The sequence below is a fragment of the Sebastes umbrosus genome, chromosome 7, assembly GCF_015220745.1.
Source record: "Sebastes umbrosus isolate fSebUmb1 chromosome 7, fSebUmb1.pri, whole genome shotgun sequence".
Taxonomy (NCBI): Eukaryota; Metazoa; Chordata; class Actinopteri; order Perciformes; family Sebastidae; genus Sebastes; species Sebastes umbrosus.
The window spans coordinates 27,717,305-27,743,915 of NC_051275.1; the positions used below are offsets into that span (position 1 = coordinate 27,717,305).

The 26,611-nt window shown below is 41.8% G+C and overlaps 2 protein-coding genes across 5 annotated transcripts in view; one reads left to right on the forward strand and one right to left on the reverse strand.

Moving 5' to 3' along the window:
• The window catches only part of ankrd13b (ankyrin repeat domain 13B), a 51,922-nt gene extending 48,608 nt beyond the window's left edge, over nt 1–3,314 (reverse strand). The window contains exon 1 of the mRNA XM_037775231.1: nt 2,806–3,314. The gene's annotated coding sequence lies outside the window, so the exon portion shown is untranslated. The remainder of the gene's footprint in view (nt 1–2,805) is intronic.
• Nucleotides 1,774–26,535, forward strand: git1 (G protein-coupled receptor kinase interacting ArfGAP 1). Of its 4 annotated transcripts, XM_037775226.1 has the most exons (22): nt 1,774–1,850; nt 1,942–2,214; nt 7,552–7,685; nt 8,055–8,167; nt 9,248–9,353; nt 9,722–9,808; nt 9,911–10,041; nt 10,167–10,261; nt 10,390–10,432; nt 11,185–11,211; nt 12,032–12,080; nt 12,561–12,633; nt 13,356–13,453; nt 14,456–14,567; nt 15,105–15,229; nt 16,873–17,025; nt 18,132–18,488; nt 19,680–19,760; nt 20,179–20,255; nt 21,285–21,446; nt 21,661–21,724; nt 22,527–22,742. In XM_037775226.1, exons 2-22 carry the CDS (start codon nt 2,163–2,165, stop codon nt 22,740–22,742), a joined length of 2,355 nt encoding a protein of 784 aa, XP_037631154.1. In that variant the 5' UTR covers nt 1,774–1,850; nt 1,942–2,162. The 4 variants fall into 4 exon arrangements, with proteins under 4 accessions (XP_037631154.1, XP_037631157.1, XP_037631155.1 ...); XM_037775227.1 differs by having other exon boundaries at nt 1,786–2,214; nt 22,527–26,535; XM_037775229.1 differs by lacking the exon at nt 18,132–18,488 and having other exon boundaries at nt 1,785–2,214.
• The last annotated feature ends 76 nt before the right edge of the window (nt 26,536–26,611 follow it).

Consider the following 26,611-nt stretch of genomic DNA (forward strand, 5'->3'; position numbering starts at 1 on the left):
GGGTTCGACCTTTGGTTTAATTTTTATATGTGTTTTATTTTAATTTGTATGTTGTTGACAGAATTAAATAAAAATAAATGTGATAACAACAGCAATAACATAGTAATATCAATAATAATAATCATAATAATAACATAAAAATGTTCCATATACACAAATAAATAAATAAACAAGTTTTGTTAAGGAAGGTATTGGTTTTAAAGGGGACCATTCATCTGTTGCTAGCAGGGCTATTGCTTTAAAAATTTCACAGATGCAAAACATCCGCAGTAGGCCTAGTTAATATTGAACCAATCCTTATATTGCTGTTTAAATGAGACAACAAAGTAGGTCTCAGGTCAATGGGATGTCTTACATTTAAAGGTCCCATATTGTAAAAAGTGAGATTTCCACATCTTTTACATTATAAAGCAGGTTTAAGTGTTTTATAAAGTACTGTTAAACTATCAAAACGCTCAATATACAGAGAAATACACACAGCCCGTATTCAGTAATTGTGTGTTTGAAACAAGCCGTTATAGGATTTCTGTCCATTTGTGATGTCACAAGTGTACAATATTTAGATCATTACACCGTTTTAAAAAATAAACATGCTAAATGTGTCCCAGTTAATTTCCTGTTGCATTGTATGTAAATAACATCAGCTGACAGGAAGTAAACATGGACCCAAGCTGTTACCTAGCAACGCAGTTCCGATGCAATTCCATTGAAATGCACTAAAATGGAGCGTTTCAGACAGAGGGTAAATGCAGGTATATTCAGACAGACCGTATGAGGCAAATAAAGTTTTTTTTTTTAACATTATAGTATGTAAACATGTTATAGTAGAAACACAAAATACAAGTATGAACCTGAAAATGAGCATGATATGGGACCTTTAAATCCTGTTCATAAATATCTATAGCTACATTTTTTTTTCCGCTAAATATTGGTGAGTTGATTTTTCTATATCTTGTCTGTGAAATGCATCTCACCTTTAAAGAATGACATCATTATTTCACCCCTCCCCCCTCCCTGCTCCTCCATAGGTAGGCTGCAGGGATGCTGGGTTACAGGTTACAGAATACATTCAGGTGAAGGACGGAAAAAAACACAAGATAACTAAATAAATTAAAATTAAAATTAAATTAAAATAAAATTTAAAATTTAAAATTTAAAATTTTAAAATTTAAAATTTAAAATTTAAAATTTAAAATTTAAAATTTAAAAATTTGATTTAATTAAATAAAAGGGAGGGGGATTGCTCACTACTGTAATGGGACATTTATGGGTTCCACCCTTGGTTTAATTTTTATATGTGTTTTATTTGAATTTGTGTGTTGTTGACAGAATGAAATAAAAATACATGTGATAACAACAACAGCAATAAAATAGTAATAATAATAATAATAATAATAATAACATAAAAATGTTCCATATAAATACATAAATAAATAAGTTTTGTTAAAGGAAGATATTCTTCAGTATGTCAGTTAAGGTTTTAAAGGGGACCATGGCACTTTCATCTTTTGCTAGCAGGGCTATTGCTTTAACATTTCATAGATGCAAAACATCCGCAGTAGGCCTAAATATAATATTGAACCAATCCTTATATTGCTGTCCAGGTCAATAGGATGTCTTACATTTAAATCCTGTTCATAAATATCTAACTCCATTTTTTTTTTTTTTATATTGTTGCATTGATTTTTCTATGTCTTGCTCTATTTTTTCTGTGAAATCCATCTCACCTTTAAAGAATGACAGCATTATTTCACCCCTCCCTGCTCCTCCATAGGTAGGCTGCAGGGATGCTGCTGGGTGTGTGTGTGTGTGTGCGGAAACTGACAGGTAGAGAGAGCTGCCGTCTCTCGGTGAGTCGCAGGCGATGCAACGAACAGATTTTAGTAAATATTCAGATATGAGGTTCATACAAACATAACCAGATGTTTGCATAACTTATAGCTCCAGAGTTTGAGTGCAGCAGTGGACGTGGGCGAAGAAGAGACACCGCAAGGAACAGATTCAACCAGTCAGCTGGCTCCGGGAGAACCGATCACACCAACCCGGCTTCCGGGGATTCAGGGGCCGCATCGGTTGACGGCAGACGTCGGTGGGAGAATCAGGGCGAAACATCATCCAGCCGCACATCAACCATCTCAATAACAGCCACTTTTTCTTCCGAGATGTCAAGAAAGCTACAAAGGACAGAAGTCTGCGCCGACTGCAGTGCGCCAGGTAGGAAAAATAAATCACAAAATACTGGAACAATACGTCAGGGGAGGGCGATAACAAGGCCGAAGCTGCTGTCACTGTCAGCGGGTCCGCAGAGTAGGAAAATACCAGGCTTTCCAAGCGTCGCTTAGGCCGTAAATAAACAGTGAAAAATAGGCGTGTTGAAAAATCTTAAGTCTAATAGCTTCTCATCGTTAATTAAGCAGCTTAATATATATTTAACCAATATATGAGGGTTTATTTGCTGCAGTGGGCAATTTAAGTGTCATATTTATGTCTTGTTTCTGCTCGGAGAGACGTTTGTTTTGATTTTTCGTGACCGTTGGGACAGATAACGCGTTAGCTTAGCATTAGCTTAGCATTAGCTACACGTTAGCTTAGCATTAGCTACACGTTAGCTTAGCATTAGCTACACGTTAGCTTAGCATTAGCTTAGCCTTAGCTTAGCATAAGCTAACGAAGCAGCAACGATGTTGACTCACTGCGCTGCGGGCTATTATTATTATTATTATTAAACATCTTGGCTTACACCACCATATACTAACAAACAATATCATGATTATATTTCATTTATTATAGTTATTGTTCTCTTACCTGCCTGCGGCGTTTTGTGATTGTGTACCTGGCTAACAGTTGCTAGTTTAGCTTAGCTTAACGTTAGCTAGTCTAAGCTAAGTTGTTGCTATGAGCTGTTTCAGCAGCTACAGTCTTTTTATAGGACTCTGACATTAGTTGTTGGTAGTTTCTGTGGACTGTTGGGAAAGCCCTGATTAAGTTTACCTATTTCAGTGAAGATTTTTATGTTTTCTACTCATTTATTTCACTGTTCCACACAAATTAAATAAGGCTGAGGGATTTTAAAGGAGCAAATTCATTTGAGAGTCACACCTAAAGTGGCACATTTAACCTAATTCAACATGAAAAAGAATAAACATGTCAGAGAAAAGTAATCCATATTATTGTGCATGAAATAGGTATGAGTTTGAGTGAAGATTTGTATGTTTTATACTCATATATTTCTTCATTTTGTTCCACACTTTAGAAATTAAATAGTCAGGGAATTTAAAGGAGAAAATTAATTTGAGAGTCACCCTAAAGTGGCACATTTAACCTAATTCAACATTAAGTCAAAAAAGAATAAACCTGTCAGAGAAAGTAATATGTTATCCATATTATTGTGCATGAAATAGGTATGACCACTGCAATGAGCGTTCATGTCTGCAGGTCACTATTCATTTATTTCACTGTTCCACACAAATTAAATGACACTGAGGGAATTTAAAGGAGCAAATTCATTTTAAGAGTCACCCTAAAGTGGCACATTTAACCTGTCTCAACATGAAGTCGAAACCTGTCAGAGGAAAGTAATATGTTATCCATAATATTGCGCATGAAATAGGTATGACCACTGCTATGAAGCGTTCATGTCTGCGACTAACTACTCATTTATTTCACTGTTCCACACAAATTAAATGACGCTGAGGGAATTTAAAGGAGCAAATTCATTTGAAAGTCACACCTAAAGTGGCACATTTAACCTAATTCAACATGAAAAATAATAAACCTGTCATAGCAAAAGTAATCCATATTATTGTGCATGAAATAGGTATGACCACTGCTATGAAGAGTGTCATGTCTGCAGGTTTACTTTTACCTCGTCTGCCCCATCATCTGTGTTTGAGTGAAGATTTGTATGTAGTATACTCATTTATTTCACTGTTCCACACTTTAGAAATTAAATAACGCTGAGGGAATTTAAAGGAGCAAATTCATTTAAAAAGTCACCTTAAAGTGGCACATTTAACCTAATTCAACATGAAGTCGAAACCTGTCAGAGTAAAGTAATATGTTGTCCATATTATTGTGCACGAAATAGGTAGGACCACTGCAATGAAGCGTTCATGTCTGCAGGTTACTACTCATTTATTTCACTGTTCCACACAAATTAAATGACGCTGAGGGAATTTAAACGAGCAGATTCATTTGAACGTCACCTAAAGTGGCACATTTAACCTAATTCAACATGAAAAATAATAAACCTGTCATAGCAAAAGTAATCCATATTATTGTGCATGAAATAGGTATGACCACTGCGATGAGCGTTCATGTCTGCAGGTTACTTTTACCTCGTCGCCCGCATCATCTGTGTTTTTGTCAGAAAGTAGAGGTATAGTGCCAAATCCACCTTGGTATCCCCTTCCCTTGCCTCTCTACCTTGTAGCCTCACACGTCCTCATGTCTAGTTTGAAGCACTTGATGTGTGTTGCCTGCATTCATTCATGTGCATTACAACAGCTGCCCTCTTCACAGCTGCTCCCCCTGATAGCAGTGTGTGTGTGTGTCTGTGTGTGCAAAAACTGTCATAAGCTTTAGGGCCCTACTACTCAGTGTTCAAAATCTTGCTGCTTCATGACCTGAACCTATTTCTTGCTACTACTGTACACTCCTGCTGTCTGTTCTCCTGCCCCCTCAATTGCATTTCCTACTTAATAATCTGACCAGCACTAACCAACTGAACTTGAACGTGTTTACTTGAATGCCATTAGCAATTTACAATATGATTAATATGTGATGTGACAAATTAAACGTGTTTGGAAAAGTGTGCATCATTTTCATAATGGTGGTGAGCTTGTTTGTGTACCTGTTACTAGCTGTTTATTTCTTCTACTACCTACCATCCTAGCCCCTCCTTACGACGACATGCACACACACGCATTGCGTTCTGCAAAATGCTGACCTAGCCACTGGTGACAGGCCACCTCCCTAGTACTACCCAGCTTTGTGTCATAGGGATAACTCGATGGCATGGCTACAAAGGACGACTGATACTCCCAGTCCAAGCCAAGCCTCAGGAGGCTTTAATGTCATGCCGTGGCAATCTGCACAGTTTATAGCAACAATGAATCACGTTGTCATGATAGTAAACTCTTTATTGAGCACAGATGCAATTGTATAAGAAACTGAGACTCCTTGTGCAAGCATTTAGAGCAGTTTGACAGTGGCGTCCGGTTCCTATATCGTGTTATGTTGTGTTACTGTTGATGTTGTGACCGGTGTTTGGTCAAGTTTAAAAAGCAAACCTTTGAGAAAATACAAACTGTGTGTAAAATTGCAAGTGGACCTACATGTTGCTCCTGGATATTAAAATGGTTATTTAAAGCTGTAAGACTCCTCCAGTATGAAATATGATTTAACCTGTGATAAGTTTTAGTGTGGAAACTTACCAGTCAAATTATGTAAATGCAAGCAAGTTACATTTGTTATTTCAGCAGGAGTTTTCCACCCTTTAAATGTTATCATTCACCATTAATACTCATTGTAATACATGTTTTTTTATGCAGGCTTAAGTGGCAGTTATAAAAACAAATGTCAATGCTGTATTGATGAATTAGGCCAACTTTAGGCTAAATTATGTCATGCTGCAGATTTGGCCAATACTTGCTGCCAATAGTCTATTCAGGTCTAATAGCTTAATGGTGTAGCCTCATATTGATCCAGCGAGCCAAGCAGATAGCATAGCCTGTGGGAGTTTTTATATTTATTACGCAGATTAAGGAATTAAATTGCTGCAGTCCAGCCTTTAAAGCCTACGGGCTACTGTTCTAAACTAGGCTATAGCTCTTATCAAAGCCATTTTGCATCGCTGCTACTTTTTCTGCAGGCGAAAAGACTTACAGCATGCCAGTTCATCTGATGATGGACTATTTTAGCTCCATTAATACCCTAAGCCCAGACAGTTTTATCCTGGCCTGAGAGTGACTAATACAGATAGGAGATGTGTGTGTTTGTGAATGCATCATGTGCATGTAAGTGTGCATATATTTGTTTTGATATTGCAGATTGTATTAGTCGTGAGCTGCTCATCACATCAGGGTCCTGAGGGCATAAACATGACCCAGACTCTATGACTAGTCTGCCAGTGTCAGTAGACTGGCATTGGCATTAGCTGCTTCCCTTCCCATTCTCACCTCATTCACACTCATCTATTCTGATGTCGGGTAGAAAAAAGTGATGTTCCTGCCAGAATAATGCACGCCACTGCAATATCACACCGAACAGACTAAAACAAATACCAAATGTTGTTATGGAAACCTCAGACTTCTGTCGAAAACTCGTAGATGTGACATTTGGCGCAGCCAGTGAGGCACTGGTCTTATACCAAGCTGCTTATGACTGAAAGGTTAGAGTTTATTTGATTTGTGTATGCGTGTAGAAGCATGCACATTTTTGTGATATTTCCGTCATCTGAAATGTCTTCAACTATTTACCATTTCCCCTTTTCACATAGACTATTGCTGTAATATATAATATGGTAAAAATATTCTGGACTTGTGTTACTTTGACTCTGACTTTGACCTTCAGCCTTACTTACTGATTAGTTTAAATTATTCTTATAGGTTCAATTGAGCCCTACAATAAGGCCTAATAAGTAATGGAGTATACTGGACTAAGGGGAGCTGTATTACAACCCAATATATATGATAATCAGTGTGTATGATCCAGTTTCATACAGGTATTTAGTACTTCCATAGCATCTTCTAACTGTAGCTAACACAACTCACAAAGGCTGTCAGATAATGCAATGTTATGATGTATATGTTCTTCATATAATCATACTGAGATATTACTGTTGACAGTTTTCATGTCTAATTATTATAAATGATTGTAAGTAAAATATTACTATTATTATTGCAAAATTAATTACAACACTATCTGGTAAACACAGCTGTTTGCTTAATTACAAAGATGCATATCTTTATCCTCATTGATAGCAAGCTTGCTTTGCTTTTAATGTGCCTTTTAAAATACTATAATTGCACATTCATTTGTGAAATGTAAATGACTTCATTAGAGTTTTGCTGATAAAGGATCACTGTACTTAAACTTCATGGTGTTGCTCATCTTTAAGTTTGTCATTCTGTGTATACATATCCACACCATTAATTAAACACCTCTTACTGCATGTTAGCAACTGAGAAAAGAGGACTAAAGTGAGCATATGTTTAACTTGACCTTGAATGAGAAAAGAGGACTAAAAGGAGCATGTGTCTGATTTGACCTTGAGCGAAGCCTGGGCAGGGTAGCAGTGTAGGTCTTCTTAATTGGGAGAAAAAAAGCCACCCATGCAGTCCTGCTGTGGTAATAAACCGTAATTTTCCCCTCCATATTATAACCCTTGTATATTGAAGGGTTTATTGTATTATTGTAACACACCCTGGACTAAAGTGACTGTTGTTTGTGGTGAAGCACTTCTTTACAATGCTGAAAAAGTCTTGCCATCACACACAGCATGTTTATAAGGCTTGTAATCCCATTCCTCTCGTTGTGTTTGCCTATCAGACCCGGGCTGGACCAGTATCAACCGAGGGGTCCTGATCTGTGATGAATGCTGTTCTGTCCACCGCAGCTTAGGCCGCCATATCTCCATAGTCAAGCACCTGAGGCACAGCGGATGGCCTCCCGCACTACTGCAGGTAAGGCTGAGAAATGAAGAGTGAAGGAAAAGGAAATTAAGTTAAAGCAAATACAGTACCTGGGGCCCAGAATACTACTACAGAAGATGAGGACTAGTACAGAAATCTGACTCAGAACTGAGGATGCAAATCCATTCCCCCAGGTTTTCCTGTGTTTATTTGTATTTTCTCTACTTATGTTAAATTCTATACACATTCATCTGTTTGTACACATACTTTTAGCTTTTTGGTCATGAAAATAATAAATTAAAAACATTGCAATACAATAATGCATTTGGGCTGCAACGTGACTCACCAGAATATTCTTATAATTTTCTTGCATTGCGGTGAACCATCAATGAGTCACTGCTGCGTGTGTGTGTGTTTCAGATGGTTCAGACCTTGGCCAGTAACGGGGCCAACTCCATATGGGAGCACAGTCTCCTGGACCCTGCTCAGGTACAGAGCGGACGTAGGAAACCCAACCCCCAGGACAAAGTCCAGTAAGTTTACTCCCTACAGGCTTAAATAGACAGAACAAAACGACCACACATCTCCCACCAATCACCTTTGCAAGGGGAAATTATTGTCCCTGCTGCACAGGAATGTTATATAACCTTTCTGGACTTAATTGTTGTTTGCAGTAGTGAAGAGCAATTGTACCCAGTTGTTCCTTAATGCCCTCTAAACAGTTGTCTCTTAGTCGTGGATCACCTTCCTAATGAAAACTGTTCTGTTCTCAATAGGATTTTTGTATACCTAAATTGAGGATAGGGTTTGTTGTGCTTCTTTTGGGTTGAAATGTGGCTATGGGAGTGTTATGATGCAGGAAATCTTCTGTTCATTTCACTTAATGTGTGGAAGCACATTGTGCACAATCTCTTAATATGTACTGTATTTTATATTGTGTTAATGTCTTTGTAAAACAAGTAGGAGTCTAGTAGTAACCATTAAATCTGGCTCATTCAGTAAGATTTGTAGTTAGCCCCACTCAGGAAGAGAAACAGCCAACTTGCTAAGGTGTGTAGTTCTTAACTTAAACTTGTAATAAGATTGGGATTTTCACCGAACATAAAGAATCAAAAAGAGAACGAGAAAAGTGAAATGAATAATGTGGCATTCAGTAAAAACAGGAAACCTGAAATATGTTTAGCAGAGCGTAATTTAAATGACCCAATGACCTGGACGGTAGTGGTAAATATGATTTTTTTTCACATAGATTAACGCCCTTTTTCTGAGAGAATTTTGTGGGGCGGCAGGCAGTAGCTTGTAGTGGCTGGTTCAAGTCCAGATTGTGGATTGGTAGCTGGAGAGGTGCCAGTTCACCTCCTAGGCACTGCCATGGTGGCCTTGAGCAAGGCAATGAACCCCTAACTGCTGAGAACGCCTGACTATGCGGCAGTCCCATCACTTTGACATCTCTCCACAGCAAATAATGCATGTCTATGCATCCTGTGTGTGCATGTATGTGTATTTCGGGCCCATGTGTGAACAGAGCAAAAAAAAATGAATTTCACCGAGAGGGATTAATAAAGTACTTATTCTCCTCCTTGTTAACTGTCTTACCTTCTCCTCTGGTGCAGTCCCACTAAGTCAGAGTTCATCAGAGCCAAATACCAGATGCTGGCCTTTGTGCACAAGCTGCCCTGCCGCGATGATGATGGCGTCACTACCAAGGACCTCAGTAAGGTGAGGGCTCAGTATTTCACAGCAGAGGGGTTGAAAATTTCAGCGTAATTAGCCTTTACGGACATATTGCCATATTGCTGAACTGCATGTGTAAGCACAAAGGAGTTTTATTTATAGATGTCAGTGGGAGACATGTGCATATATACACACACACAAACACACACTCATGCACACTGATGACACCCCCTGGCATCATCTGAATGACACAGCAGGATGTAATAATGATCTCTAATGCTGTGGAGCTCCAGTGCTCCACTAATAAGGGGCTTCTGCCTGTTTCTGTCTCTTCATGATGGTTAATCTTTCCACCCCCGACTCTCTCTGTCTGTCTCCCTCCTCTCCACCTCTCCTCTTTGTTTCTTCATTAGCAACTTCACTCAAGTGTGAGGACGGGGAGTTTAGAGACGTGTCTTCGGCTCCTGTCCCTCGGCGCTCAGGCCAACTTCTTCCACCCGGTCAGGAAAAAATTCTACTCGCTGACTCACTCCATCTAGCAATAAGCCATGCTGTTCAGTTACTCTCTCTTGTCCTGACGTTGCTTATGTGTCTAACTCCAGGAGAAAGGCACTACCCCGCTCCATGTGGCGGCCAAGGCAGGCCAGATCCTGCAGGCTGAGCTGCTAGTGGTGTACGGTGCAGACCCCGGAGCACCTGACATCAACGGACGCACACCTATGGACTACGCAAGGTATACAACAGTGGAAACACACTAGTTAGCATTTAAATCAATTCTCAAATTAAATCTGATATGGGAAAATGGTGAGGGGAAAAAGCAAAACGTTAAAATGTAAATTGTTTGTGTCTGTGTTCCAGACAGGCGGGCCATATAGAGCTAGCAGAGCGGCTGGTGGAGTGTCAGTATGAACTGACGGACAGACTAGCCTTTTACCTTTGTGGACGGCGCCCAGGTAACCCACTGTACCAGTTTCTGTGCACCTCACCTGCCCTTAAGCATTGCAGTTAACCTCAGTGACATATGTGGTAGATTTTATCCAATTATTGAGTCTCATCTCCTCTCCTCTCTCCCTCTCCTCAGATCACAAGAATGGCCATTATATCATTCCTCAAATGGCAGACAGGTATGGACCATGACATTATTGCTTTGTTTTCAAGTTGTTATGAGTGCCTTGCATTTGCATGCATGGTTTGGTTTGATTGCATGAAGTATCTTTGTTAGTACACTTGACCTTTGCAGCTACCTGCCATATTTCTGTCTGCTTCTTTTCATTGTCTGTCCCTGATGTGGATGAATTGATACTGATGCAGTTTAGTGTTCTGACCAGAGGGTGGCACCATAGTATATGTAACCACACCCAAATTAATTAAAGGAGGTCTTTGACATCTCTATGAAAGTATAAATGCCGATCTAAGCTACTACAGGTACCTGCAATGATTTAGATACATGAGGTGTGTTTGGTTTATTAATCCTGAACTGCAGGTTTGATTTGAGAGGTGCAGAAGTGCACAGTCAGGTCATGATAAATCAAGTTCAGTACCACTTGGCTCAGCTTCTTTCAAATATTTGATGGGCGCTGGGTTTTCTCAGCTGAGTCAGACAAGTAGCTTAAACAAATACACTCACAAATGAATGTGCAGGTTATTCAGCTGAACCAAGCGCACCTCAAAATCTATTTGTTACTTCAGTGCGTCTTACTTCTGAGCTGCCATCTAACTCCACTTGCATCTGTTCTGTTCTGGTAAATGGATTCCTCTTGATAATAACAATTAAAGCTGTTTTGATGTGGCTTCTCTACCCCTCTTTCTGTCTGTTTCTTCCTTTTTTCTCACTCGTCTTCTGTTCTCTCCATTTCGCTGCGCTTGGTGGAGCCAGAGCTCGTCCTAAGTGCCCGACACAGAGGTATCTTTACTTTCCTTGTTCCTTTTTTTCCAGAGTCTCTTCCTTCATTTCAATCCCCTCTGTCTGCTACCCCATCTTTTGTAGATTTCCCTGTTGTTGACCACAATAAGCCTATCTCGGTTTCAGCGGTTTCACAGTGGGAAGATTGTTAGACCTTAATCGGTTATCACTCAAAAATAGAGCTGTACAGCTAGGCCTGAGGAAAGCAGATCTAGATGACTAGAAGCTGTTAGGAAATAGTGTCAGAGAGCCTCCTGCATTAAGTAAGGTGTTACTGTGCTCAGGAGAATCACACCAGTCATATCCATATATTCATATTGTACACTAGCATATGTCCTGAAATACATTGAGTCTACCTAAAATAAAATTCCGATCATGCAAGTAAACTTTTCACATGTAGCTCTTTTATATCTGTGTAATAAATCTTCATTACAGTCTAGCACATTTGAGACTGAGTCTACAGCAAGATATAGTTAGAAAGTTACACTTTGACTGACGTAATATGTGCTAATGTTTTACACATTTTTAGCTTTCAAGCTGTAGCTCACAAATCACAGATGCACCCTGTCCCTGGGACTGTACAGAGTGTTGCTTTCATTAGATCAAGCCCTGTCGATCTGACACCCAACGCATCCCACCCTAAATGTGCCCTCCCTTTCCCTGCCCCCCCCTTTGAGCCAAACACCCATCCCACCTCCTCACCTCTTGCTCCCCTCTTCATATCCACGTCTTCCTCCCTAACCTCTCCTTCCGTCTCTTTATCCCACTGTATCTTTGTGGTGCCTGTCTGACTGTTGTTCTCTGTGTTTTTTTTTTTTAGTTTGGACCTCTCAGAATTGGCCAAGGCTGCCAAGAAGAAGCTCCAAGCGGTGAGTTGGGTTGAATTGTGAGATTTAAATCATGGCTTATTGTACATTCACATTACAATTCTATGGGCAGTGGTAAGAATTGCCAAGGTCAAAGTTATTCAGAGAAAAGATTGAGAAAGTGTTCTTGTGTCCTTGAATGAAAGAAGAAAAGTACTTGGTTAAAAATGGGCAAAAAAGTTATTTGGTGGCCAGATTTTCTTTTCCTTGCCAAAATAATGTTTGTCCGCTCCACGGCCATCTGTTCAGCCCCACAGAATGCTGGTAATCCCAAAAAACTGAGAGCTGATGGTCAGTTATCAACATTTGAGGGACTTAAGTCACAAACCATGGCACACAAGTTTTAGTAAAAATTAGATGGTTGACTGAAAATGAGACTGCTGTTCCCTCTCTTCTTTTTCACACTGGTGTTTGTTGCACTGTAGTCATGTACGAGTAAACCCGTTAATATCGCTGGGGTCAATTTGTTTGTGTGTGTGACAGCTCAACAATCGGCTGTTTGAGGAGCTAGCGATGGATGTCTATGACGAGGTAGATCGCAGAGAAAACGATGCAGGTGAGCCTCATCTCCTCCACCCTCCTCACTTCCTTCTTTTGTCCTCTATGAGGTAGACATATCTGTCTTTTGTTTTGACTTTTTCCTTATATGGAGGTTGTAGATGTAATAGAAAAACACCCCCACAAGACATCACTGACATGAACTCTAAGAAGAAAAGGGAGAGAAAATAGATGTTGAGAGAACAGAGAGTGAATTTGAAGGACAGAGTGAAGAGAAAAGGAAAATGACTGTTGAAGAGGAAGGCCAAGTGGAGTGAGTGAGTGAGTGTGAGGGAGGAGGAGAGACGGAGTGAGGAAGTGCCTCAGAAATTCTTGAGTCTCTCTCCTCCTCCTCCTCGGCTCTTTCTCGCTCTGTCTCCTTCTTTTTTTTCCGTTTCTTCTTTCCTTTTCCTTCAGTAGCAGTAGCAGTCAAATTGTGCTTTCTGACAGAAGCACCGCAGGTAAGTGGCAGGGATACAAAGACACACACACACACACGCACATGCACACACCCACAAGGGGAGGGCTCAAAAGCACAACGGTGGATTATAGGGGTTGGAATTCAGTTTTAGGATCTACTGTATGGTTTTTACTGTGCTTTGTTTATAGCCTGTATGCATGTGTGGGTGGATGGAGTGGTTGCTCCATGTTAAACACACACACACACACACACACACACACACACACACACACACACACCTACACACAGACTTATTTTCTGCTTCATATTTGTGTCTCCAGTGTGGCTTACGACCCAGAACCACAGCACTCTGGTCACAGAACGCAGTGCGGTGCCCTTCCTACCAGTCAATCCTGAATACTCTGCCACACGCAACCAGGTAAACATACACACACTCATTCATACATACACTAACCTGTAGTGCAGACAATCACAGTTGGCATTCATATACTCTTATACATTTGCATTGTAGATATTTCTTACCCGTACACAATTATAAAACTGAGAAAAAAGAAGAAACTAACTTGCGAGCAAAAAGAAAAAATAGAGCATAGTGATATCTTAGACAGTCAGACAGTGTATGTGTTTTGGGCAGAAGCCGAGAATGAGTGTGAAATTGACAAGGGATGTTCCTCGGCTGTGAAAGCGGAGGAAAGATGTAATCCATCTGTGTTTCTCTCGCCCCCCCCCCCCCCTTCTCTCTCCCTCGCTCTCTGTGTGTGAGAGAGAAATCCCATATGTCCACTCACATAGTTTCTCCTCATCTGTGTGGCTCATTAGTGTAAACATTGACTTTTAACACGGCCATACACACACAGAAAAAACACCCGCATCGCCACGTTTGCTCTGACCTGATTGGGCAATTCACTGTGGTCAGTAACTGCTGTCTATTTATGGTGTGAAACAACAGAAGAAAAACACACATTTAGAGTTGAACTTTTTACCTTCTTTTGTCTTCCAAAGTGATGAATAGCAATGAAATGCTTTGTGTAATAGTTCTAGTTTAGCACTTCATTGGAAAGTGACCTTTTTATTCTCTTATGTGGATGCCAGCATGCTCGTATAATTGCACGGTTTATGTTTCTTTCCTCATGTGTGAGCACACTTGTGATGGTGTGTATTTGAGTGTGTGTGTGTGTGTGTGTTGCGAGTGTTAAGCATGACTGTGTTTTTCCACAGCACATGGTCGTCGACCACACTAGTCACACAGGCAGTGAACCACCAGTGACTGTGGGCTGGATTGAATCTGTATTACATCCAAACTGATGATACAACTTTAAGAAACTTTTTTTTTTTTTTTTTTATTTCCAGACAGTCGTGCCAGTGTGTGCATTTGCTTATATAATAACCCAAGTCCCTAACTCCTGACTTCTTCTCTCAGGGCCGTCAGAAGCTGGCCCGTTTCAACGCTCGGGAGTTTGCTACACTCATCATCGACATCCTGAGTGACGCCAAAAGGAGACAGCAGGGGAAAGGTCTCAGCAGTCCTACTGGTGAGACTCGGGGGAAGAAGGGACAGACAGATTAGGACAGAGGGATGAAGACAATTATAAAAGACAATATAAAGCTTTTTTTAAAGAATAGCAAGAAAGCAAGGGCATATAACTTAACCTAATAACAAATATTGAAAGATATAGGTCAGCTTTGTATAACAAGGTGGAGCTTTAAAGCCTAAAACATTTTCATTGCAAGCAGCAACATGGTGAACGGGCTCCAGTCCAGCAACTTAGTGATGAAGGGAAGTAGGGTGATTTCTATAGGATTTATTGTTAAAGAGATACAATTTGTGCCAGACCAGGCCGTATATTTTTTATCTGTATAGACATTTGACTTACCTCCTCTGCACCTAACAACTGGTTCTTATGTGAAACCAACATGGAGACCCCCATTGAAACAAGTTGGGAAGAAAGCTGGCCAAAATCAGTCTTATCAGTAGGAGCATTCCCAAGACAGAGATGGAAAGAAATAGGAGGCCTGGTACACTTTATATTGAGAAGAGTAATATATAAGCACATGTTTTCCTTTGTCAGACACATTGGATCTGGGCATTGATGATGACCAGCATGATTACGACAGCGTAGCCTCCGATGAAGACACAGACAGCGAGCTGACCACCCAGAACAACAACAACACGCAACGCAGCAACCGTGCAAAGGTATAGTGCTTGAACACACACTACTTGTTGTGTAATGTACATCTTGCCACATGCACACTTACCACATAGCTTTGATAAAATGCAAAAAAAATCTACTAATACACAGCTCTGCACAGGCTGACACACTGGCTGTTTTTTTTAGCAGTCATATTCCTCTCACATAGAATATTAGAAAAAGTAGACGCATCAGCTATCAAAGCTCTTCCGTGGTTTCCCCTTTATGACTGCTTGTCCCAGCATGCTTTGCAGGGAGCGGCCACAGTGAGGGCTGCCACATAGCTCCTGAGTGACATCATCAGCTATTCGGGATCCTTGTCAGAGAGGCATTGTTCGTACAGAGAGAGAGAGAGAGAGTGTGTAGTGAGAGGGAAGAGAAGAGAAGAGGAGATTGAGTGAGAGAGAAAGAGAGGAAAATGGTGCAGAGTGGGAGTGGTAGAAATGACAAAGTAAACAACAGCTAAACCAGTAACTATCTCCGTTTCCTGTGGACTTGTTTAGCTCATTGGGCAGAAGTCTGACAAACCACAAGTGAGGTTCCACTCCCATCTCCACTCTAGAAATATATGCATTCATTATTGTGTTGTGCCCGTATCAAATGTCATTGTATTTAGTTATGTATGGTGTTATCTATAGTGCTAAGTGGGAGCACTAGAGTAAAATGAAAAAGGATGTGTAGGAGGTGGATTGATTATAATCAAACCGCTTTGAAGAATAGTCAATGAAAGATGTTTTTAAATGGTTCTGTTTTAGAGAGTGCGATGTGTTGGAGCGTGCTCCAGGGTCACAGGAAGTGGGGACAGATGGTGCACTGAGAACAAGAACTGAGGCTCTACTGTCTTTATGTGTGTGATCAGCTGTAGTACTGGCCTCAAGGCGGCAGGCCAGCCCTCTTCCTCTCACACAGTTGGAAGCTGTGTTTTATCCAGCTCAAAGGGCACTAATTCATATATCCTCATATTACCTCTGCAAAAAAACTGCATACTTTACATACTGTATATAACATAGAACGGTGTCAGCCTTAGCCACAATATATGATTTTGATTAATTTGTAAAAACTAGGGCTATCAATTTATTGAAATATTTAATCAGATTGTCCAGAGATAATCACAATTAATCGCAAATTAATTGCACATTTTTTACGTGTTCAAAATGTACTTTAAAGGGAATTTTGTCAAGTATTTAATACTCTTATCAACATGGGAGTGGGCAAATATGCTGCTTTATGCAAATGTATGTATATATTTATTATTGGAGATCAATTAACAACACAAAACAATGACAAATATTGTCCAGAAACCCTCACAGGTACTGCATTTAGCATGAAAAATATGCTCAAATCATAACATGGCAAACTCAAGCCCAACAGGCAACAACAGCTGTCAGTGTATCTATTGCATTAATGCGTTAAAGAAATTTGCGGCGTTAAAACAAATTTGCGTTATTACTGCGTTAACTTTGACAACCCTAGTAAAAACACTAAGGAAACGAGGTGTTCCACATTAGGCTCATTCCCTGAAATAGCTTCACAAGTCTCACAATGTCAGTTTTTTCTCACTTTCTCTTTGCCTTTCTGTCCACCTGTCTGTGTTTCTGTCTTTCTTTCTACCTGTCTGTCCGCCTACCTGTATGTCCTACCAATCCAGAGTATGGACTCATCAGACTTGTCAGACGGCCCCATCACCCTGCAGGAGTACCTGGAGGTGAAGAAGGCCCTGGCCTCCTCAGAAGCCAAGGTGCAGCAGCTCATGAAGGTCAACAACAACCTGAGCGAGGAGCTCCGGCGGCTCCAGAAGGAGGTAGGGAGTATAGAAGGGGGGGTGAAAGGATGGGTAGAGGCAAATCAGGCACATAAGGTCAGAGGTTCAGAATATATACAACTTCAACCACAGCAGCATGTTGAGGAATACAGAGCAGAAGAGAAAGTAGAAAGTGGGAGTTTAGCTTGCTTTTTAAAAAATCTTATTTAATAATAGTAGAAAGCAACAGGGTGCAGGAAAGAGAGATGGGATAAAGCAAGAAAGGTCAGCGTGAATTCTTTCTTAGAAAGGTGAACATAAAAACCTAGTGGAGAAGAAGGAACGATTTATTCAGACAGAAGCAGGGCAGGATGATGGAGAGACAAGTGAATATTTTAATATCTTTGAAAGCTGATGTATTTTTTCCTGACAGGGTGTCATTCTCCCACACTGTTGTCTCTGGAAGATGTATTTGGTTACATCTTTTCAGTGTGTTTTAGTAACTAAAGCAGACGTCTTTCTCATGTGGAGCGAGGGTGCTACAAATACTCTCTCTCATTTTAGTTGTCATTTTTAATTTAGACAGTTTCCACTTAATAACCTTCATTTGTAGTTCATTGTCGCTTCATTTGGTTTCCTGTGAGTCATCATCATTAGCTCATTGTGTTCATTAGTGGCTGCCAGTGTCAGCTTATGTGACGCATGATTCATTTATGCGTTTATTTTTGTCACTTGACTGAGGATTTAGTGAAGGCAAACATGTACAGTACAAGCAAACGCTTATGTGCACACACACCGCAGATAACAAATTACTGCGGTCAGATTAGATGGTAGTCAACAGTACCTCAGTGCAAGTGAGCCCTCATTTCCCCTAACTGACCCTACACAATCTATGTATATACACATGTATGTTTCCTCCCTCCCCATTCCCAAGACCTAATCCCTGCCTCGACATGTAACCTATTTAAGTGTCTTTACTACATTTTCCCTCCCTCCCCACTACTGATATGAGTTAACATGTATGAGCCTGTGTGAGCCTTTTACTGTACCTGTGACTGTGGATGCTTGTCTTTGACCATTCAGTTGACACCCCCTCCTTCCCTTCAACCTCCCCATGTCCCTCCCTCCATCCTCTCATCCCTCCCTGCTCCCTTCCTCTCCTGTAGATCACGCGGATGCAGACAGAGAACAGTTCGCTGCGGGGGGGCCAGCAGGCTGGGGGGCCAGCTGGCCATGGGGTAGGGGGGCCTGGCGGAGGAGGAGGAGGAGGGGGAGGAGGCCACTGGCAAGGGGGTGGGATGAGAATAGGAATGAGCGGAGGGGGTCATGGTGGGTTTGGGACAGGAGCGGACCCCCCGGGGCTGTCGGTGTCCTCCTCGGTCGCCCCCAACTCCCATCCCCACCGAAGGGACCGCCAGGCCTTCTCAATGTACGAGCCAGGGGCGGCCCCCGGCCCCACGGCCCATGGTCCCCCAGTCCTGGACTCCCTGGCAGCCCGCCTGCAGCCCCTCAACACACACAGCGTAAGTTAGAACCCCCCCCCCCCCCCGGCCCCTTCTACTTACCACCTTCCTTTTGGTGGCCCTGATTGGCTCTCTTTGGCCTGATTGAGGGGTGTTACTCCAATCCTGATCTCTCTATTTCCCATCGACTTTATCTCTCCCTGCATCTCAGTTCCCGATCCTTCTCTTTGAAAGGTCCAGTTATGCATGAACCCCAATTAAACGTGAAAATGTATCACTGATTTGTCTAAGAAATCACCATAAAGGGGATATGCATAAGTGTGACGTAAAGGAGAAAGATGGAAAATAGGGATTGTGTTGTCTGTTTGGTTGCCTGGCGACGCCTCTGATTTCTCCGCTCTCTAGCCTGCTCTTTACCCTTTGACCTTCACATTTTCACCTCCCAGATTAGCTCTCCTTCTTCTGGACAACTGCTTAATTTAGGATATGCAATGATCACACACACATATGAGAGTGCAAACACATACACAAAGGGAAGGACACTTTACCAGTTATAGCTTTCACTAGCATTTATGTCATCTATGGAGCTCCAGTATGCAGACACACAAACCAGTCATCACTACTGTCAACCTTTCTATGGAGTCGTTTCCAATTCACCATCTCCGTACACAAAGATTTACCTGTTTGTCTGTTTTCTTTCCGTCTGTCTGTCTCTTCACCTGTCTGTCCCTCGCTCACTGCAGTGCAGCCGTGCATCCTCTGGATGTAAGCATTCTGTCTGTCATTGCATTGTTTGCCATTTCACCAAATGTAGGATTCTCTCACATGCAACTGTGCACCACTTCTGCTTATTATGCATTCTCACAATGGAGATCAACATTAGTATGTGTGTGGTCCTTTTTAGAAGCTCTGTGTGATGTATAGTTGTCATCACTAGCTAGTTTAGCTGACAGTGTCCTTTTGTATTTCAGTGTTAGATAACTATAGAGGCATGATGGGATGATGGGTGAGCTGCCGAGTTGATCTGCCGCTGCTCTCACCGGCTCATTCATCTTGTTTTTCTGCTGTTTATAAAAACATCTTCTCTCTGTCCCCCACACTCTTTTTTTCCTATTTCTTCATCCATCTCTGTCTGCTAATCTTTCATTCCCTTCTCCATCTCTTTGTCCACACATCTCTCTTGCTCCTCTTATCTTTATCCCTCCATCTCTTTCTTCCTCTCCCCATCCTTGTGTTCCCCTCTTTTCACAGGTACGGAAGGGCAGTACAGGGGGTCCTGCAATGTATGGAGGTCATCACCTGTCTGGCTCTACGGAGATGGGCAGATACATGGTGAGTTCTTCTAGTTTACAGTTTTTGATTCTAAACTGATTTTCCGACCTTCATGATCCTGCGCTCTATTTACAGTAGGAAGTTGAGATTATAGATTTGCAATGTTTTGTCAAAATCATTATCCTACAAATACAAGGGCAATGCAAGGGCTTGGAATATTGACCCAAATCCTTCATCTTTTTTACAGAAAAATTGCCACAACTAATCTTTATTCGAAAGATTCAAACTGATGATTTGAAACGTTTAATATGTATGCAATTTAGGGAACTTCTTGTTGAAATTTACTGGGAACAAATGCTTGAGCTTTGTGGGAGGAGGTATCCGTTAAGCTCTGCAGGAGTGAACAGTTCGGGAGCTTTGGTGAGTTGGGTGATAATTGCACTGATGGAGCTTGTTGTTGCTCTGTTTCCCTCCCCAGGTCCCCAAATCAGAGAGGAAAGGCAGTGGCACCGACAGCGACTATGACAACACACAAACATACGACCTCTCGCTAAGGTCAGACCCGCTGCAAGTCACTGTACATACGAGGATGAGTGTGTTTTCATCTGTAGTTTTTTGGAAATAGTATTACTAATTGCTAATAATAGATACCAAGTATTTCCTGTGTTATTCTTTATATTTAAAGGCATACTATGCAGGAATTGTTGCTTAAACACACCATTCAAAGTTGGCCCCTTCTCTCTCCGGCTCAACGCCACCAGAAACATCCAGTACACTGAGCGGTTGTCAGAACACCGCCCAGTGTACCACCTCCAGCATCACATACGGCAGCGAAAGTGAAAGTCAACCCCCGATTCACTCTCGTTTTGGAAAGAGCTTTGTCCGCTTGCCGTTTCGCCTCGCTACATTTTTTTTGTTCGGTGCTCTGTCCGCCTTTATCGTAGCTTCTTCCTGGGTTTGTGCTTGCGCATGCGTGCGGGCTACACACCCAGCGCCCAAAGGTTGACGCCCAGAAACGTCCCGAACACAGCAAAAAAAGAAAATCCAGGCAGAGTTCTGCAGGGTCTCTGCAGATACAGACACTGCCAAACACTTCTTGTGGATCATAAGTGATGATTAAGAGGGATTATTTTTGTATGAGTCTATACATCGTTTTTTAGGAAAATCCTTCATAGTATACCTTTTTTAAGAATTTTATTCTGAAATCAGATATGCACCCACAAGATAGCATGCATATAAATGAGATTGTTAGTCATCTAAAGACCGTAAGCTATTTGCTAATAGGATTATATGTGTTACATAAATATTTTGTCATTAATTTACCTTTTAATATTTGTTCTCAAAATGGATATTTCACTTAGCTCTTTTGGCTTTTGTTTTTTCTTACTATGCAGTTCTGTACAAACTGATATAGGGGTTAATGAGCTTAACAGTTGTTAATGAGAAATAAACAGGCCGTCTCTTAAGATGTTGAACTCTGACAGTGTTGAGATGCTAAAGCTGATTAATGTCCTCTGTGACTGTCAGCTCCCTAATTCAGTCTAAGGTGTTAATTAAAGTGTGTGCATGTGTTTCTGTTGTCAGTATGGGCCGCAGCAGTGAGGACTCTGAGGAGGGAGGAGGTGGGGATGGGTGTGAACCGGACCCCACCCTGCCCTGCACAGAGGATGTCATACTGAAGACTGAGCAGGTGACCAAGAACATCCAGGAGCTGCTCAGGGCCGCTCAGGAGTTCAAACACGACAGGTAGGTGTAAGACAGACGACCGCAGAGCTGGATGAGTCACACTGAGAACATTGTGTCTGTCTTAGAATAAACACTACTAATTATATCCTTACTGACAAGTGATCGTCTTGATTGGATAACACATTGAGAAGTCACAGGACCATCTAGCGCAACCTTGTTGCCTCAATCATCTCATCAGCTACTAAAGTGAATAACAAATTTCTCTCCTCTTTAGCTTTGTTCCATGCTCTGAGAAGATCCACTCTGCTGTCACTGAGATGGCCTCACTTTTCCCCAAAGTAAGTCCCCTGTACTTATGTTTCATTTCTCTCTTTGTGTGTCTTGTTGTTCTCTTTCTATGACGAAATATGTTCGTCAACGACGATGATGAGACGGCACTGACATCATTAAACCTTAACGGTGACGATATCAAACATGCACTGTCGTTGACGAAAAAGACAAGAATAAAATGTAGTTTAAAAACATAAACATTTTACCAAAATCCCTCTTTATTGTTGTCACCTTTCACCTTCTCATCCCCTCTCTCTGCCAACCTCTCGGTCTCAAACACCCACCCACACAAAACGCGCTGCGGCGGCGCTCAGTCCTTCTCTGTCCTTCTTGTCTCACATCTCAGTCCTGACAGTTGTGCCACTATAATGCATAAAGTTGGCGGTTTGTGGGACAGGTTCGGGTGGTTGAGTAACGCATATTTTAACATGTTGGGTGGGCGAATTGGCTCTCATAATGGATTGTGCATCATTAATAAGCGCAGTCAGGAGGACTCAAACTAACTGCAACGCTGCATTCTTAATCATTCGACCTTTGTTTTTCATCAGATAATGATGATTTATGTGAAAACAAAGACTTTTCGGAGACTAAAACTGGACTAAAACATTTTGAGTTGTTGTCGAATAAACTAAACTAAAACTATGAAGGATAAAAATGACTAAAATGGGACTAAAACTAATAAGCATTTTCGTCTTAAGTCTAAGACTAAATCTAAAATAGTTGCCAAAATGAACACTTTTGCTCTCTTTATCTTCCTTGATCTGTTTACACCGTGCGAGTTGAGTTTTGATTCCCTTCATTTCTCCGTAGCGCCCGGCGTTGGATGCAGTCCACTGCTCTCTCCGCCTGTTGGCTTCCAGTGCCTCGCGGTTGCAGGTGGAGTGCCGTAAGGCAGGGCCCTCGGAGCCCGGGGGCCCTGCGGTGGACTACCAACTCCTCACTCAGCAGGTCATCCAGTGCGCCTACGACATCGCCAAGGCTGCCAAGCAACTGGTCACCATCACCACTCGCGAGAAGAAACAGTGACCCAACAAGTGCATGGATGGATGGACGGAGAGGGAAGAGGGAGAGAGAGCGGATCAACGCATGGGTGGGCTGAGAGGGATGGGAGGGGCTTCTAGGAGAGGAAGAAAACCTGATCACACTATGGATGGGAGAACGAGGGAGGAGGAGTGATCGGGAGAATGATGGGTGCGATGAGGAAAGGAAAAGTTTGGAATATGCATGGAAAAGGAATTGATTGTTCAGTAGAAACACTACAGAGGACTGAAAAAGGAGAAATTCCACAAGTGTGGAAGTGAAAGTAGGGAAGGACAAGTGGAAGGATCCAACATGGGAACTACAGCCTGCTGCAACCTAAATAAACTGTTGGAATCAGATGTGTATAATAAACCGCTTAAACTGTGATAAGCATACGTGAACGACAATGGTGTCGATGTACAGCGAACTGGATCCGGAGATGTTACCGCTTTATTTATTCCTCACCTGGTCACTCGTCATCCCTCCCTCTCCCTGTTTACCTGAGCTCGGGAGTGAGGAAGTGAATGCTGCGAGAGAGGGAAGTAGATAGACCCAACCTCGATGTACCTCCACGCCATCTCCGTCCTGTGGAGTCAGGACTTTCTCTCCTCTGCCCCTCTCTCTCCTTCCAACCAGACGCGAGGCCCCTCTGTCTCCCATCCCGTCCCAGACAGGATGCGCTTGCGGAGCAGAGAAGGACCCCCTGGGTACCCATCCATCTCCACCCCACTCATCACCCCACCCAGGATCTCAGATGCTTCCTCCTGGGTTAGCTTTGACAGGGTGCTCCAGCTTTTCTCCGACCCGTCGCCCCCCTGTTGTTGGCGGTACACAGCATGATCTGGCATGTTTTAATTTCTCTCCTCTCTCTTCTTTTAATTTTTTTTTTGTTTGTTTGTTTTTTAAATATGCAGATTGGTTTGGTCTGCACCTCCTGAGGACAAACTGACTTACACAAACAAAACACTTACACTGGAATAATTGTGACTTATTGTTGTTTATCATGCCTATTGTTTTTTCTTTTGTATTGATATTTTTACTGACTGTCATCTTGATTTAACTGTTGTTATGTATGTTTATTTTATTGTCTCAAATATGATTCTCATTTAGTGGAATAGGGAGACAGGTGGGAGTATGTGCTCAACTGGGAATTAAGTAAACATGCACACACATATATGAGAAATAACCTGTGAAATGGTTCCTCAACATTTCTCAAGCACTCCTTTTCTGGGCGACAGCTGAGGTTTTTTTTTTTTCATGTTGATGTGATGTGTCCTGTGGCCAAGGGGTTGAACAGTTGCCAAAGGGGAGAGGGTGTTGGGGGGAGATTTGTTTTTGGTTTTGATTTTCTGTCAGACCGAAAGCCCCTTGGTGCATTATGACAGGACCTGGATCAAAATACTTGTTTCATGCATCCTCAGCTGTCTTTTTTGGACTTCTCTTACAATTTGCCTCATTTAACAGAGCCAGTGGAATCATCTCAGAATCAATCTCATATTTCATATTTGCTGTGCCAAGCAGGATAATATTTGGTCCAGTTTGTGTATGAGGATTAACTCCCCCCTAGTCTATTTACATGGCAGGAGTGCTCCTGAGTGCTTGTATTACACAGCAGCCATTATTTGCATGCATGGTATCAGTCACATTAAGTTGATACACGTACTGGTATGTTACAGTTAAGCTTTAAGTAGTCCTGTGGAAAGCACCGGATCCAGATCTGGCAACCTGGAAAAGTAAATATGACGAGAGATATTCGTCATTGCATCATTTCACATGAGAATGTACGCCCATTTGAAATGGATTCAACCACCTCAGGTGTGCTCGATGTAGTTTGCCATGTATTATGTTCACTTTTTCGACTGTCTGGCAAGCACAATCAAGCCCACGTTCTGTTTTTCCGATTGATTCTCTGTCACGGCCTGCTGATCTGGGCCACAGAAGTTGTCACTTCTGGCTCACTGTCTCTGGACTCTGCCAATGGGAGACAGCATTGGGAACAAAGATGTTTCTTTTGTTTTTATATTTTTGTTTTTCAAAAAAGACAGCGCACTTAGCCTACTGTAGGTTTAAAGCTTGTTGTACTGTGCCGAACAAATATGGTCATATCTGTAACACAAAGGATGCAGATGGGATCTAAAAAAGTCTTTCCTAGCTGCCAGGAGGACCGTCCTCTTCTAGTTTAGATTCACCTCTGACCCTTCTCCAAAGTGTTTGTGGCTTTAATAGTTGGTTGATCTTGCGTTGGTATATTGTGTAATCAGGCTCGGTGCTCAGAAAGCCACATTAAATTTACTAGCCTGAAACATTGACCTCATCCTTCAAACAGCTGTTGCATCTCAATTTCTTTCTTTTTTCTCGTATTGCTGCCTTTTAGCAAGAAGCAATTAGACCTTAATTAGCCCCAAACACTTTGAGAGACTGATGCTAGATCACCTTCAGCACTTCTCTGTCCACTTTATTCATGTTAATTTTTCACTCCCTCCCCTCCCCCGTTATCACTCGGGGTCTCTGACTGTCAGTGTTCGTCAGTCTCTCACACAGTTGCACACATGCCTCTGAAGGGGAGAGTGGATTGTTTGTTCTGTTCCCTGTCAAAACAAATCATGTCCAGAAGACTCATGAAATGTATCATTGTTTGATATCGGATGCCTTTTGGACATTATCATCATCTCCTGTTTGACTGGCTGAGTTACAGCGATGTTGTACTGACTGCTGAAACAACACAAATACTCCCATACACACACACACAAACGCACGCAAAGGGGGCCAGCAGAAAAGCTTGCTCCCTTCAATCATGATTGCCCAAGTTTTAGACTAGAGCCATATATATGAACATATATTTTCATGCTATATTTTATATTAAGCTATATGTTAGGGTTATGTCCGCGAGATATTTATGTCTATTTGTTGGCCCAAGTGGGCTTCAGGCTACGGGATCTGTTCACCAAATCGTCAGTCAGCTCTTCAGTCTTGACACCAATGTACTTGTAGATATTTTAAGTCTTGTGAGTATGGTTATGCTGTGGTATTACCCCCCCTTTTATGTAGTTATATTGTACATATTCATGATCCTACTAGAATCCGCAGGAAGCAAAGAGCGAGAACGGCAGTTTGACGTAGGCGATTACTCGGCGGTGTTGGTCTGAGTTGCACTATTTTCAAACACCAGCTGGGTGACGTAGGATCTACATTATGTACTGCACTCTCCCAAAGGTTTTAGTTCAAGTACATTAGGTGCAGGATGCAGGGTTTGATTCGGGATGGGGCAATAGGAAAGGTCTGAAGCACACTTAGGCTTAGCACTACAGTCATCTCAAAATGTCGGGAGGACGGTCTAAAACGCACATGGCCTCGTCCTTCCCCGAGTTGGTAGACACTACGTAGGGTGCCTCTAGTATGAATGTTAAATGCTTCCGTCAGTTCATGTCAAAAAACACACTTTCTACACCTTCATCATGTCCAAGATTCAGCACATTCTCTCCTACATCAAACACACACCCTCAACTTATCAGTTGGACCAAGCCTTCTACAAAGTACAAACATTAAATCTGCAGCCGGTGAATTATACACACACACTTCTGATAGGCAGCCATTGGCAGTGCACTGTGGCCTGTACTGTTGCTGTCCCTGTGTTTCTTCACAGCTCCACACTTTGGGAGATGGGTGATGGGAGAGTTATCTTTTAACAGAAGACGTTAAAAACTGTATAAAGTAGAAAGAAAACAAGGACTTAAAACAGGTCAATCGTAATGGAAACTCATAAGCTGTACATTTGTAATAAAATAGTAAAACAAGTCAATTGTGCTGGATCTGTCTGCATGTTTCTTCCTACTGTATGGATGCCCACTCTGATAGGGACAAATGTGTATTATTTA